This window comes from Protopterus annectens, chromosome 3.part0 (assembly GCF_019279795.1).
Source record: "Protopterus annectens isolate FY-2018-M chromosome 3.part0, PAN1.0, whole genome shotgun sequence".
Classification (NCBI taxonomy): Eukaryota; Metazoa; Chordata; order Ceratodontiformes; family Protopteridae; genus Protopterus; species Protopterus annectens.
In genome coordinates this window covers 284731223-284746078 of record NC_056731.1, presented here as the reverse complement: position 1 = coordinate 284746078, position 14856 = coordinate 284731223, and the positions used below count along the sequence as shown (strand labels likewise).

Here is a 14856-nt window from a genome sequence, read left to right as displayed (position 1 = left end):
GGATACTGCTATTTTGCAGTATGGGAGCTAAAATGTCAGGACATAAGAAGGCCTTGTTAACTTTAATTAGGTTAACTGCAAAATGAAGTTTCAAACAGAAAGTAGAAATGAAGGTTTAGAATGACTTTGGAAGATGTGCTAGGAATTATAAACTGCATAAGATTGAAGGAAGGGGCTTGTTAGGGTAAAGAAAAAGATGCATACCCCTAAATGGAATATGTAAGACTATTATCTTCTCAACGGGGATCACAATGATGGAGAAGAAAGAAATGTTGGGAAAAATGAAAATGGCACAAAAATAAGAGTAGTAAAGGGCATGTAGGCAACTGGTTGGAAAAAAGGTCAATAATTTGAAATGTTGTGTATGAAAAAATATATAAATTCAATATAATAAATGACTGTGATATGTTGATACATTTGGATACTTGCTGCTGCTTGATTGAGAGTGTAATAATGCTATGTTAAAAAAGAAACAGCACTGCAATCAAACAAATGAAATCTGAGCTAGAAAAATATGTAAATATAGTCAGGTTTTATATCATGTTACATATATTTTTTTCCAACATATATTTCAAGGACTATTATTAAATGTTATCAGTAATTTTCAGGCTTGTATGCATTTGGTGGTCATGTTTCTAAAGCCATTCCAAGACATGTTCAGCTAATTAAAAGTAATACAAAATTTTGTTAACATTATAATTATGTAAGTTATTATGTGACCTTTTAAAATGCCTCTCGAAGAAGTATCTCTTTATATTAACTCATACTGGAAACAGCAGTTACAAACTATTGTCTTCTGCAAACTAACAACGGATTAAGATATTTGAAAATTTAGTTTCTAATTTTTGAACATGGAAGATAACAATGACAAAAAAAACAACAGAAACAGACTTGTTCATAATAGTATACATACCTGTGTAATATAGATGATTTTGTGTAATTGAATTAGTATCTGTTGGATGGGATCACTGATTTGTCGTAGTTTTCTTTGTGACACAGAAATTCCTGCAGATGCTATGGATAATAATAAAAGAATCATTCAGAAAGACACTTTCACAGATTATGAAGAAACAGCAGCACCTTATCAAGAAGAATGCACACTCACATCATGTAAACAAAGGTATTAGCAGTTATTATTCTACTTCCTCTGCCTTACTATTACTCTGACTATTGTGAATTGCTAATATACTTGCTAATTGGAAGACTAAACAATTTTATATAGAATTACATTTCCATTTTGATCTGCTTTCATGTTGTGTTACATATTCTTCAGATTTAAAAAGGGTGTTCTTACAGCTGAATATGTTACTCGTTTGGTCATCATTTTAAGAAGTTAAATACACTAAACTAGGACTGCATATCTTCAGGTATGATCTAAGGTAACTTTTAAAATTAGACTTTCATCACGGGAGTAGTTATGATGCTAAAAAACCTAAAAGCTGAAGATTCCCAAATGAAGAGTAATTGAGGAGGAATGGCATTCACAGTGTGTCAGCCAGATTTCTTTTTTTTTTTTTTTTTTTTTTTTTTTTTTTTTATTCCCATACCCAATGGGATATCTAGCTCTACCCTCCCAGCCACTCATTTGACCCATTCATTTCTGAGAGGTGAAAGCCCTATGGACCACTCTGAAGTGAAAGACGTGAAAACCAGAAAAGGAAATCATTAGCCACTCAATGTATCAGGTCTCCATACCTAACTCCTCTACATTGAGGGCTTGTGAACAGTATAACAGCTGCTCACAGGGGACATATGCATGCTACCATACATGCCGACCTCCTCATAAATGGTGAAAAACTACAACATAGATTTGCATAAGCATGCCTGGCTCAGTGCTGTGGGCAGTACATCTACACTCCTGCAAGTATCACCAAAGCAGCAATGCAAGCTACTACCCTTCTCCCAGGATGAGCAAGTGGGTATTAGCCTCTCACTCCCATTATCACTTGACCAGTAACACCCAGCACTCATAGTGTTAACTGAACAGGAGTCAGCTTTGGTCATAGGCAGGGCTTTATCCTTATGCCATAGGACTGGGTTTATGAGCCAGCTTCCTATCAGCAATTATTAACAAATGCAACAAATAGCAAATGCTAAAGATATTCTAATTATCAACAATGTTCACATTTCAGAAGAACAACAGATCAATGAAATGTTGAAAGACATGCTCATGTGCCCAAGTGTCAGCCATACACTGATTAGAAAATTATTTTAGCTCTACTTTAAAACAGATGAAGATTATGAATCAACTGTGTATAATTATATTTAACAAAAATACAGATTAATGTAAAATGAGCTAAAAATGAAAACTGTTAGCTTTTTGTTCCATCACAATAACAGAAAAATCATAACTTCTATAGCAAAAACATTACCAAATTTCAATACAAAGGTAATTTTAAATGCAATTAACAGCATAAAAACAGCTTGTCAACATAGCAACAACACTACTGCATATCATATAGGCAATCCACCAGGTCTTCGTTTGTGTAAGGCTAGATCTAGGCATAATTGTTACAGTGCTACAGACCATAAGAAATCGTAGGATATAACAAAAGGAAGTAAGAGGAATCACAAAAGTAATATCAAGTTTTTTTACTGCGGAAATATCCGATGACTATATGCACAGCTCCTGAAAATACAATATAAGGAATCCACTGAAAACCGTACATTGATATGTAAAAACTAAAGCATAAGGTCTGTCTTTGTCATCAAAGCAGGAACTCAAACAAATTAGAAATGCTGAAGGGATTCAATAATTTTCTTCCTCTTGTTGTGCAAAACTTTGAAGAGCTGAAGAACATGCAATATGTTGAAAACATAAAGTATAGTACAAAAGAAAACAATTCTGTAGCACTATATATAAAATCCATTTAGTAAAAAAAAGAACAACAAATTGTAAATAAGATATAAGTGCATATTATAGATGACAAACATTATCAGATAACTTTTCTGCATGCAATCCGAAGACTTTTTTTTTTTTTAAATAAAGTCGCCATTGAGTTTAAAGTCAGCAAAGTTAAATGAATCATTTTGAAGTTAGAAAATGAACAGGGGATCAAAATTAGTGAACCCTGGGATCACAGAATTTACTACATGTGGTTAAGAAATCTAAAATAATGACTACAGCAGCATTACATTACAATGACTAACTCTTTTCCATTTGAGGGAGATGAAATAAGCATCAAGACATGAAGTAATTTCACTTACTGGAGGATTTATCAAAGTTTCCAATGATATTGCCAGGAAACAATCAAGGCACCTAATAGTTTTGTAGTACACAATAATTTACTGGTCGATACTGACAGTGGATGCTGAGGATCCAGCTTGAAGATCTTCAGCGATGAAACATCACCCGGTTCCTCAAATTTTCTCTTTTCCCCTTCTTTCTCCTTCTCTTTCTCCCTCCAATTTCAACTCTTTTCTTTATCACTTTCTTGGTCTTTATCTTAAGAAGTATCAACAGGATGCAAACCTTTTACTATTAGCTTGTTCTTTCTCTCACCTACAGAATAAAACCCAAAGGCCCTGTAGATAGAGCAGTCCATTGTAAGATGACCTGGACCCAGGTACACCATACAGAGATTTTGTGGCCACAGAGGGCACATTTTTAGATGACCTTCTCCACTGATTTACCTGAGTCAACAACCAGCAACAATGGAATGCCAATAGCCAGTATAACCATAGCCAACAGTAGTTAAGTAAGCTAGAATATAACTAGCTCACCCAAAAAGTTGTACCAACACCAGAAGACAAGAAGAAATTAGTTAAGTTTATCTAACTTTATATATATATATATATATATATATATATATATATATATATATATAGGAACAAACAAATCTACACCTTACACCCTGCAAATTATATATACTAATTCTTAGATTGCACAGTGGGGAAAAAGGTAAATTCCTCTTTGAACCAGTTCTATGTAGATCACGGTACAGTGGGGATCAGAGTATTTACCCTTTTCCCCACTGTAGTGCAATCTCGGAGTTGGTATACATAATCTGAAGGGGGTGTGGGGAGTGTAGCCCCCAAAATGGGGGGTGTAGGGGGGCAAAAATGTAGATTTGTCAACATCTGCCACATTCTTAGACTTTGATATAAATCACCAACATCTACATGGAATGCTTGCAACAAAACAACACTAAACTGGTTCCAATCATATTTTCAACAAGAAAATGGCAAAATGCATGGTCTAACTTATATATCACAAACACTGGTGTACACTCATGGTCAATTCTCTAATCAGTGCTGTACACAATATTTACAAATTCAATGCAGCAGAAGACAAACCACATCATATTGATAAAGTATGCTGAAGACAACACTCTGGTCTTTTTAGAAACAGTTACAGCCAAAACAGAACCAGGTTTGGGAGGTTTTTGTCCAACAATACCATTTCTTGAGAGGCTGGAGGATCATATGTGGCTTCCTTTGGACAGGTGCTACCACATCATGACTTTTCTTTGCTGCTGTTGTGGGCAGTTTTACCATTTTATCTACTGGGGATCAGAATGCCTCTTGCAGAGTGTTCATCACAGAGACAGTCAGCTCTGCATTCAGTTTCTCTCTCTGCTATCATTTATAAAATGTCCCCAAACTTGGGGTTACATGGAGAGGAATCTGTGCTTTCTTTGGCTTTGATATTTGGAGTAGGATACTTCACAAGTGAGTAAAAACACCTATTCTTGCATGTATGTTTGATATTAGGCCTTGCAAGTATCAGGTGCAGTGATGATGAGAAAACAAAACTAGATCCAGCTACTGTGTAGAGGCTATGCATGAGAATTATGGACCCTCTATTATGCTGTTGATTGAGGTGGATGCTAAGTGTTCATACAAAGAGACCCTGAATATTTGTTCAAAACAGACGGGCATTGTAAGGGCTGCAGGTGCCAATGGTGGGTGCCAGAATCAAAATCAGTGCAATACTTGAGGTCACAAGCATTGCTCCCAACTGTCAAAAGCTCATCTATACCAAGGTTGGCACCAAAACTAACAGGCTCAGTACTAAGCACGACAGTAAGGAGCCACCTTCCTACACCAGGTTCTACAAACCCTTTGACTGCAAGTCTGACATCAAAGGCCATGGCACAGAAGGCATGAAGGCTAGCTTGATCAAAGGCATATCAATGTCAACAGGATTAGCATATGCTTAAACCCAAAGGCCCATCCCATTACACTGGAGCCAGTGGTCCCATCACCTACACTGACAGCAGAGTTGGCATCAGTTTTTTCTTTTGAAGTTGAAGGCTGTAATCCTAAGGTCAAGACCATGCTCGATGTTTAAACTTCTCCCAGTATCAACAGTGGCACATCTTGGTTCAAGTCCAGCCTCCTTAGGGCTGGTGAAGGGATCACAGCAGCCTGTGAGAAAAAAACAAGATGACCTTGCAGAGAATAGCTGGGTGAAAATGGCTCAATCCACTTGAAAACCAGCAGAGGTAGACAGAAGACATATTTTGCTGGGCTCTAATGAAGGCTTACACAAACAGATCATAGTTTGATGGAGATGGACTTACATTTTGCTGACAGTAGTCTCCAGCCTCTGATACACTGGGCCTCTTGATGAAACAGAAAAGTCAAGCCAGAGGCTTCACAAGTTTAACAGAAGACTTTTCAGATATAACATTAAGCTATAAAAGTAGGAATCAAAACAACAGATTATCAAAACGAACATCATCATTAATGTTGCCTTTTTTAGTTGAGAACCTAAAGATGTTTGCCAGACTTAAGTTTCTGTTTCTTCTTATGTCTGGGAGAATCTCCAACAACAACAACAGGCTAAGCCCCACATGTTGACTGAGCAAGCCCTTCCTGCATTTTAAACTATTTCAATTCAAAATTTTCTTTCCCTCACAACATTACAGAGTCAAAGCCTTATAAGTGTCACTCACAGAATGAAAATATTCTTCTAAACAAAACACAGTGGGTGCTAGTCCTGTGGTGATGTTTTAAGATTTTATGATTATATTTATACTTTCCAAATGTTTTGTTTTCCATTTTTAAATTAAACAATGCACGCGCGCGCACAGACACACACACACGCACGCGCACACACACACACACACACACACACACACAGACACACACACACACACACACACACACACACACACACACACACACACACACACACACACACACTGTACCAACCTAAAGTGAGCAGATGAAAAACAACAAATGAGTTCACAAAATAAGACAAAAAAATACACTGAGGAAGAGTGAGATGAAGAAAACATCCAAGTCCTAGGGAAGGAAGTTGAAGTAAGCTTAAAATGAGAAAAATTAAAAAAATGTCAATTACATGAACTAATCTATAGATGAGAAGCTCAAGGGAACAAGTACACAGGCAAATGAAAGCAAAAGAAGCAGCAGTTTAGAAAAATTACCACAAAGATAACAATTTTCAGTAATGTAATCTGAGATTATTTCTCAAAAGTAATTGGCTTTACAAAGCAGCAAGACATCTGAAGTAGAAAATTTATGAACAAATCAAGGGTGAAGGATTAGTAACCTGGGAAAGCTTTATATGCCAGGCTACCTAATGCCTAAGTGCATTAGTCGGACAACATATGAGGATGGAATCCCTCATACTAAATAAATAATTCATAGGTTGGTACTAGGCTATCATCTCTAGGGCCCATATAAGCCTAGCCATGACAATTCCCTGGCTATTTCTTCAAGGAATATTTACTTCCCTGGTCCCCTGTCTAGAAGGGTGACTGACGTGATCCCCAGGGTGAATTTCTTATCTCCCATCCAATCGCCAAGGTTCCTTTTGAAGATGGCCAAAGAGGCGCTCAGCTTGACATGTATGGGCAGTCTATTCCAGAGTATGGGGAGTCTCTGGATTAGGAACCTATCCTCCGGCATGTTTTGTTCATTGGGATGACCAGGTTTAGATCCCTGGACCGTGTGTCTCTGAGGGATTGGGATTTCTTTAAGTGTAGCATGACCAACAGTTATGGGTTTGACATGGCCTTGTATGTTAAGCAGAGATCGCCTCTGAGTAGGTGATATGCGGCAGAGTATAGCTGGAGGTTTTTTTTTACGGTCAGCATAGGGCATCTGCTTTAGGCTTGTGATTCTTTTAGTGAGGTATTTCTGTGGCCATTCCAGTTGTTGCAGATGTCTTGTGAGGTACATACCAAATGGGGCGTTGTACTCTATAATGGGTCTAATGAGGGATGAGTACAGTGGGACAATGGCCTCCCTTTTTCTGGATGAAAAGCCCTTAGTGATGAGGTGTGCCACATAGAAGGATTTCCTGATTGTTGTGGCGATGTGGTTATCGAAGATGAGACCACTGTCCACCTGTGTCCCCAAGTCCCTTATCACACTTTCAGTGTTTAGTGTACTGCCACTTATGTAGTAATTCATGGGTACATGGTTTTTCCCAAAGGGGATAACTATACATTTCTTGGCACTGAGCTTGAGCCCATGGCTCTGGCACCAAGCATCTGTTTCTGTAAGGGCCTTTTGTAGAATATCCACATCATTTGGGGATTCAATAATGGCTCCCAGTTTGCAGTCATCTGCAAACTTTGTTAGCCAGAGTCCCTTAGTGCTGGCCTGTACTTCAGAAAAGTAGATGACAAACAAGAACGGTCCCAGAACTGAACCATGAGGTACTCCACTTATCACTTGTCTGGAGATGGATTTTGAGTCAGCTACTTTTACAGTGTGAGTTCTGTCAGTAAGCTAGTTGTCAACTCATCGAGTGACGCAGGAATTAATGCCAGCTTAGTAAGTTTATCTATGATTCCAGAGTGGGGCATGGTGTCGAAGGCCTTGGCGAGGTCCAGATAGGCTGTGTGGACTGCCTTGCCCTCATCCACTGCTCTGGAGACTGAGTCAAAGAAGTCAATCAGGTTGAGGAGATAAGATCGGCCCTTTATGAAACCAAACTAGGTGGGTTCCAGTGTTTGAAGGTTGCCAATGTCTTTGTTTATAAGTTCCATGATAATGCGTTCCATTGCTTTGCAGATCAGGCTCGTCAGACTGATGGGACGATAGTTCCCAGGATCCAAGGTGGATCCCCCCCTTGTGGAGTGGTATAACTGTAGCTGTGCGCCACTCATTGGACACGAAGCCTGAGGTGAGGCTATGATTAAACATGACAGTTAGGTGAGGTGCCAGTTCATTTTGTAGTTCATGTAGTACACAGCCCGGGATGTCGTCTGGTCCCATGGATGCTGTATTTTTATCTTTGGAGAGTGCATTTTTTTACCTGTGTGGCCGTGATTTCCAGAATTTGGCAATCTTTTGATATTGAGATGGGCCCTTTAGGGGGTGGGGGGGGGGTGAAGTTGGCACTGAATAAATCTGCCAGGATATTGGCAATATCCTTGAGATCGGTATATTTAATGCCATTCTGTTGTAGCTCAGAGCAGTTCTGAGCATTGCCATTTAGATTATTGACATAACTATAGAATGTCTTGTGGTTGCCCTTGGAATCTTTGGCAATTTTATTTTCGTAACTAGCTTTGGGGGATTTTATGAGGGACCTCAGCTTCTTACTGAGGCTGGTAAGGGAGTACTTTGCATCCTGGGATTGTCCTCTTTTCTGCAACAGTTTCTTCCTTCTGTTGTATAATTTGTTTATGGTAGGGGACCGCCAGATTGGCTTCCTTTTTTTGGAGGAGAGCATCTTGGTTCTATTTGGAATGGCATGATTCATGCACGAGTGGATGTGCTCGTACAGTGCCTTAGTGTTGGATTCAGCAGTCGAACTTTCAGTTCCTGTCTGCATGGGTGTCATGAAAGTAGCATGAATTTAGCTTTGGAGAAGTTTTTTATGGAGGTTTTTCTACTGGGGGGTTGGGGGTGGGATGTGGACATCAAGGGTGATTAGCTTATGGTCAAACCTGACCTAATAAGGGGTGACCACTGGTTTGGAGCATCAATCTCCCATGTTGGTAATGACCAGGTCTAGGATATTTGAGCCCCTGGTGGGACTATGGATTAGTTGATCCAGGGCATTGGAATTTGTGAAATCCAAGAACTGTTGGTCAAAGGTGTTGGTACCCAAGTAGTTTTCCCAGTTAATGGCAGGGTAGTTGAAATCACCCAGTATTAGGGTGTTTGGTTGTATCTTAATATTTTCCAGTATGTTTAGAAAGGTGTAGTGAGAATCTTGGGGCATGGTGGGGGTCTGTAGCAAGCTACAATTTAGATTGCAGTCTTACCTAGTGTTAGTTGGACCTGTAGAATTTCAAATGCACTGTGTTGGGCAACTAGCCTGGAGGTGTGAATATCCTTAGTGAATATGGACACTCCTCCGCCTTTAGTGTTTTGGTCCTGGTTTGGTGGCCGAAAAGTGTGGTAAGAGTTGTAGCCTGGTATTGCAGGGGTGGTCTCTGGTGCCTTGAACCAGATCTCAGTTACTGCACAGATAATGATATACAGATATAACTCCATTTTTAGGAGTGCCTCGAGAGAGTGCATTTTGAGGTTTAGACTTCTAGCATTGAGTAGCATTACCTTCAGATTTTGCATGCTTATATCTGTTACTGTGGTGGTTTTGTCCTTTGAGCCTTGCCTAAAAAAGGCGCTATAGGGGTGGCAAGAGCCTTAGCCAGTAACCTGAATCTTGGGGCGACAGTGCAGACCATCTCTGGCAAAGCATCATGGTTTGTCGATCATGTCATCCCAGGCAGACAGATACTGGATCCCCTTTGAATGACACCAGAAACTTAGTCAATTGTTGAAGCCAATCATTTTGTCCTTATACTGTGTTATCATTCTGGGTGAAGGCAGGATTCCACTCAGGGCTAGGGTCATACCTGCCTGGGACACATGATCTGAGAGCTCTTCCATGTCTCTTTTCATGTAGTCCAGAGAGATAACGTCTCAAGTCATTCACTCCAACATGGACAATGACACAGTCATATTTATGCTTATTGTGGAGTGACTTGAGTGCATGCAGGATGTGGCGGATCCTGCACCTGACAGGCAGCTGACTGTAATTTTCTCCTTGTTCAGCCTGGTGAGTGGGACATCAGTGTGCCTGACTATAGAGTCACCTATGACTAAAGTGTTGGGTACGTTGTCTTGCCTTAGGGGCTGTTGTTGGGTGGCATATTGGTGTTGTGAACTATGTGACACTTTGGTTGTGATTGGCGTTTGTTTGCATTTCAGCTTTAGAGGTCCTTGTTGCTTGGGCAGGTTAATGTTAAGGGCCTCCACATAAGTGAGTTTAGTGTTACTATGTGTGGATGTTGGTGGCTTGAGTTTTGAAGGGCTATGTGTTGCTTGAGGTGTAGTGCAGGTGTTAACCTTCTCCTCTTGAATGTCTAGCACAATCTTGGGTGGAGAGAGCTTTGCTTCTAGTTTGGCTATGTAAGTGCATTTCTCGCAGGTGTAGTGTTGGGTGGTAAGAGGCGAGGGTTGTCTGTGTACATGAGGCAATTGCTGCATTGCCCCAGTATGCCCAGATTCACCAGGTGGACAGGAGAAATCACCAGAAGCTGACCCTTGGACATGCCAGGTTCGGTGTTTCTTTTGTAAATACAAGAGCTGTTTCCCTTACCTTGACAAGGTACTTTGCAATTATAGGCTGTTTAGTGACTACAATTAATTTCTCCATATTAACAAGGAGAGTTGAGTGCTTGTATCAGTTTAAGGCTTCCTATTGCTTTCCAGCAGGTTTTAGAGCAAGTGCTAGCTACGGGGATTGTGATTTTAGTGCTACTACTGAGAAACCAGCTAGTTCTAAGGGAAAGTTTGAAGAGCAGACTTTCTGGCACCAGGAATAGTTTAAAGTGTTACACTAATAAGTTAATAAAAGTGCAGAAGAGCAGAGAACTAGCAGATCTAAGGGAAAAAAATTGAATAGTTGTGATCAAGATACTGTGATGCAATTGAGCTATGCAGGAAGGTTCAGAAATCAGAGACAAAAAGTGAGTGAGATCTAGAAGACTTCAGCACAGATAAGTATATGGAAATAATGGATGTGCATTTTGTACAGATGGCTTCTCATGCCAAAATGGCTGTAGAAAGAGTGGAAGAGCACGGATGAAAGATGTTGGGGGTGTGACACTTAGGGCATAAATCTAGGACATATGTTTTGCTGGTGAGACTGGTAAAAGGACAGTAAACTAATGGAAAATCTGAAGCAAGATATTTCATATGTGGTTTCTCATATCTTAGGAGTTTTGTATGGGAAGATTATACACAAATACAATGATGGTCCAAGGATATGGAGTAGTATCAGTACTATCATTAGTTTCAAGTCCAGGATAGTGAAGATGTGGAAGGAGCAAAGGTCCAGACAGTGAAAATATAAAAGGTAGGAGCAGGCAACTGTGCGAATTTTTATCAGAGAATATAAACAGGAACTTAGATTTCATAAGTTAGGAATTAGTAAAACACCAGTGGTTGTAATGAAGGACTGGACATGACAAGTTCAACACAAGGAAGGAAAGGGGATATTTGGTGAAGCATGGTAAGGGAATGAAGGATGATGGAGGTATCACCAGCTGGAGGGAGTGCATTATCCAGCTAATTATCCATGTTGCATTGATAGGAATGAGGTGGGGAGGGGGTAGTCCCATGAAAGGAGATAGAAGGCAGACTGCATAGAACATGACCGGGACTTATTATATCTCTAAAGTTGAAAACTGTTATTCTTAAAAACTAGATAAACTAAAGTTCTTGACTTTGCATTCCTGTTCTGCAATGATTAGCAAAAGTATACAAAAAAGTTATCTTTTTGGTCAAAAATGGGCATTGTGGTTCCCCTGGAACAACAGAATTAACAACAATGAATTACCGTTTTGAGTTTTTCTAATTTCAAGGTCCTGTTCATGACCAAAAAGTCTAAAGTGATCTCTGTGACAGCATTTTTGGAACAGGGAGCACCCAATCTTAAGAAATACCCCCCACCCTGATGGAATAAGGAAGGTACCCTTTCTAATGCTGTCTTTGCTAGCTTATAATTTAGTGAAGGATATCTCCTTGGTAACAGAGATTTGTTCAAAGACAGTAGATGCATATTTCTTTAGCACTGATATATTTTGCACGCAGCTGACAAATGATGACAATTAGTGAGAGCAGGCTGCTAAAAACAGAGATTTTCTAAAAGGGTACATTCTGGCCTATTAGAATATGGTGCAAGAGAATCATTTCAGGCATTTTAATTGTCCAAGGAGAAAGAGAATAGATTTTGAAAAATAGTCTTACATTTAAATGATTTACCCCCACCAAAAATGGATTCTGAGATTATCCTTAACAGAAGAGGTTTAAGAAACAGTAATCCAACTGAATAACTGGAATTTTTTGTTTCTATAAACAAAGTAAGATGAAGAAGAAGACGACAAGAGAAAAGACAAAAGACTAATTAAATGATGGATATGCACATAACATGGATTCCTTGTCACTGCCTTTTGATTCACAGATAAAATAATGTGCCCCTTCAGTAAAATAAGATATGAGTGAAAACTGAATCAAGAGTAAAGTCGTCATATTATTTTCTGAATAAGGTTTGTTTTTTATCCATGCTTGCCTTCTATCTAAAACTGCAACTACATTAACATGTCAAGGAGAAACAGGGATAAGAAAGTAACTGTGTACACATGGTGATTTAACCTAGAACAGATGCCAGTGGTTTTCAAAAGTATAAATCTGAGTCATACAGACATGGTTTGTATAGAAGAAACATAATATCTAACTTAAAGCTACCTAGCACTGAATCATAAACATGAGCAATTAAAGCTTTTATTGCAAAACTACCTCCTGGATGCATTTTCTTGGTAAAAGCCTCTTATGATTTAGAACACTTACTAGCAGGATTTGAAGTATCTAGAAGTAAGTTAGCTGCCTCAGTATTGGTTTTATCTGAACTGGGGAAGCTTGGGTATAGATAATCATAGGTTCATAGGTAAGTACTAGGCTAGCTGGCCTTCTGGGCCATTTTAAGCCTAGCTAATTTCCCTTTTTATGCTCAAATTTACCAATCCCATTTGGTTACAGATGGGCCTTACCCATCCCATGATCAATAATTATATAGTACCCCTAATGAGAAAAAGTGGAGATCATACTATAGATAATTTGAAGGGACCCATGCATGGGATAAAACACTTATGAGCTGCATCTGTCCATTAATAGTACAGGGGGTAGTCCTGGGGATATTTTTCTGTTTCCCAGCCATAGATCTAAGTTGCACTTGAAAATGGACAGGGATAAACTTTGTTTTAAGTGGATGGAGAGTCTGTTCCACAGCAGTGGTATCCTCTGTGACAGATACCTGTCCCTTCAAACCATTCTGTTCATATTGCACAAGAGATGTGGATCCCTAAACTGAGTATTTCTGATGCCGTTTGACATGCTGAGGTGCAGTAAATCCATCAGTAATGGGTCGGAGGATGCCTTGTATGCTAGACTCAGGTCACCTCTTTGTGGTGTGTAAGATCTCGAGTACAGTGACAGAGCTTTGAGTCAGTCTATGTAGGATATGTTGGAACATGGAGGGAGTAGGGGATACCTGGATTTAGCAATATCTGTTGTCTCCACCAAGACATTTCTTTACAACAACCCCACCACTAACATATGAAAAGAAAAAGGGTGTTTGTTGCTGGGAACAAAGACAGACTGGATACCACTGTATCTTTCTCATGTGTAGTCTTGCCAGGGGTGTCATGGGAATCAGAAAAAACATGAAACCCAATATTCTGTTTTGTTTTGTTTAGCAAATGGTTGTCAGTGTTTTTCCTGTAAAATTTAAAAATAAAAGTTTTAAATTAACTCAAAAAATCTCTGTGATTATTGTAAAGTATAACAAACAAAAAAATAGTATGCGCTCTGATGGGTGTGAACAGTGTTTATTTTAACTGGGGAGAGACAGCCAAGTAATGAGATACTGGTATGGCTGGGAGGGGCCCTGGTACATTATCCTGTCTACAGCCCCACTCGACTATTATCCAGCTGTGGCATTAGGTGCATTTAATAGCATATTCAAAATTATATATTATACAATGGTAGCCTGTTATCATTCAAAAACTTGCAGGATGCTTGGTCAGCCCAACCAGTGTGCCCATTGTAAATTGAGCATATACCAACAGAAAAAAGTCTAGTTGCCCACACTTTCTTCCATTAATATATGCTAATGCTTTGCAGTTTTCTTGATTTAAGAGGTCGAGAGGTACATATGGAGGGCAGAGAAAATACAAGGAAAATCTGGTACATTATGCAAAACTAAAGAAACGTATGTGATTTTCCTCATATTTTTGCTCTGTCTTTCTCATACCTCTAGACTGCCCAGATTTCACAGTTTCTTTTTTTTTAACAAAAAAAAAAAAGAGAGAGAAGCAATGGAGGTCTTCATTTCTCCACTGCTTGCTTTCCAAAGCACTGATGTAATGCGTAAGCATATGCAAGTGCAGTACATCAACAAAGAGGAAGAATGCATAAACAATGTGGAAGAACACCACAGATTCATTATACAAAGACATTATTTAAGAAAAATAAGTGATTTCTTAAATAATGTCATTGTATAATAACAATAACTGACTCTTGGTTGTGGTATATTGATTTACCAATGGATAATATAATCCAAGAGATGGTTGTGCTTAGAGGCAGGAAAGCCTATACGCAGAAGCACTAATGAGAATCGAGACTCACCCTGCACTAATACACCTGTGAATACTGTTTTTGATCGGTAGAATAGTTTCACAGGGGCATTCCCTCTCCCAGTTTCGACTAACGTGGGAGTTATTAGAGACATTATATTAAACAACTAGAAAATTATCCAAGGGAATAACTAGATGGTTACTACCCTTGGTAGTAAACCATGTTTTATTTAGCAAAAGTCTTTAAAGGAAAACTCCACCTTAGAACTAAAAAAAAATTTTT

General features: G+C 39.0%; 1 protein-coding gene across 1 annotated transcript in view; it reads right to left on the bottom strand.

Annotated features, from left to right (window-relative positions):
* NEK10 (NIMA related kinase 10) overlaps window positions 1-14856 on the bottom strand; it is a 3576599-nt gene that overhangs the window by 345907 nt on the left and 3215836 nt on the right. Inside the window, exon 33 of the mRNA XM_044064761.1 lies at window positions 914-1014. Within this exon, the coding sequence (XP_043920696.1) occupies window positions 914-1014 (101 nt within the window). The remainder of the gene's footprint in view (window positions 1-913; window positions 1015-14856) is intronic.